This window comes from Pterocles gutturalis, unplaced genomic scaffold (assembly GCF_000699245.1).
Source record: "Pterocles gutturalis isolate BGI_N339 unplaced genomic scaffold, ASM69924v1 scaffold52770, whole genome shotgun sequence".
NCBI classification, from domain to species: domain Eukaryota; kingdom Metazoa; phylum Chordata; class Aves; order Pterocliformes; family Pteroclidae; genus Pterocles; species Pterocles gutturalis.
Window position 1 is genome coordinate 1,637 of NW_010145335.1, and position 1,490 is coordinate 3,126.

Below are 1,490 nucleotides of genomic sequence, written 5' to 3' on the forward strand. Positions count from 1 at the left end.
TGCACAGAACCTACTCAAATGATACAGATAAGGGTGTGCAGAACCTAATGTGAACCCCACTTTGATCTGTTACTATTTTGGAATGGGATTTATTTATACTTGATATACCTGCTATAAAAATAAATGTGACGATTAACCCCTGAGATCATTCTAGCATACAGATTTGGCCTGTTACTTGTTTCCCTCTGAAATTATTTTTTATTTGGTTTACGGACATTTATTTAGGTTCTAGTGAAAAGCTTTTATAAAACACATTAAATAATCAATGTGGGGCTGAAAAGTGTACATTCTAGTTGCATATATGATACATACCTTATACGTATATAATATATTCCGTAACAGCTGAATATTCTAGTATTGTCTAGGAAGTTCTTGCATGTGGACAAAGGATTAAAATACTAGAAGATAAACAGCTGTTTAGGATCAAAGATAATTGTATCTGATATGGTTTACTTAAGATTGTTTTTCTTTCTTTAAATCTCGTTACACATGATAGCTACAGTAGTTTGTCCAGCAGGTAATAAATGAATGCATAAAGCACTTCTAGCTATATTTGGATATCATATGCATGCATTTTTTATAAATAAAAATCAAATGTAAGGTCACATTTTCCCATCTTCTGTTTATACACTAAATCAAATTTCTCATTCATTGAAACAGTGAAGATGTCTTTCCATAGCCCAACTCGTCCTGAAACACAGAGAAGGAACACAAGTCAGAGAGCAGACAAAAAGGACACCAAGTATCTACAGTCTAATTGTGCAGTGCAGCAAGTATCATCTGTGAGATGCTAATCAGACTTAGCTTTCACTGAAAGTTCAGTAAGACCTAAGGCTGTTCATTGTCCTACCCAATTTCCCTGCTACAACCCTTGCAAAGCCTTAAAATAAGTTACATACACCTTGTAATCTGCACCAGGTGAGCATTATACAGGAAGAGTTCAGATTTTGGTGAAATTTTGCTCTGGCCTTAATCAGAAATGAATCCAGATTTTGGTTTGGGTATTCATTTAAAAGTGGATTTCTGGTTTCAGTGCAAACTATGCCTGTTCAATAAGTTCAACATGTAACAACAATACATTTCAAAATTACTGTGCCTTCAGCAAACACTGGTTAGAGAACTATCCAAAAGGTACGTGGAATGCAGAGTATTACACTGATTATTGAATTCTGATTATTGAAATGTAATATTATCATTACTAGTTCATATTATTTTATGTTTAAAGATAAGTTCAAAAGATCAATTTACATTTCTCAATATGGAGAGACATATTTGTTAAATATGAGTGCGCAGAATATATCTATAGAAGAGAACAAGAGCCATACACCCAGTTTGACACCCAGTTTGTGCCATTTAAATTTTAATTTTTTACACAAGGAATAAGAAAGTTTTGGTGGATGCAATATGGACACCCAACACTTTTTCCTTGTACAGAGTATTCTACTACTCTACTGAACCCAACTAGTAACATAACCTGATGACACTGCTGA

At 33.8% G+C, this 1,490-nt stretch overlaps 1 protein-coding gene across 1 annotated transcript in view; it reads right to left on the bottom strand.

Moving 5' to 3' along the window:
• Window positions 1–201: 201 nt before the first annotated feature.
• The window catches only part of SULT4A1 (sulfotransferase family 4A, member 1), a gene marked incomplete at its 5' end in the record, with an annotated part of 12,009 nt that continues 10,720 nt past the window's right edge, over window positions 202–1,490 (bottom strand). The window contains one exon of the mRNA XM_010085330.1: window positions 202–690. Within this exon, the coding sequence (XP_010083632.1) occupies window positions 578–690 (113 nt within the window). The remainder of the gene's footprint in view (window positions 691–1,490) is intronic.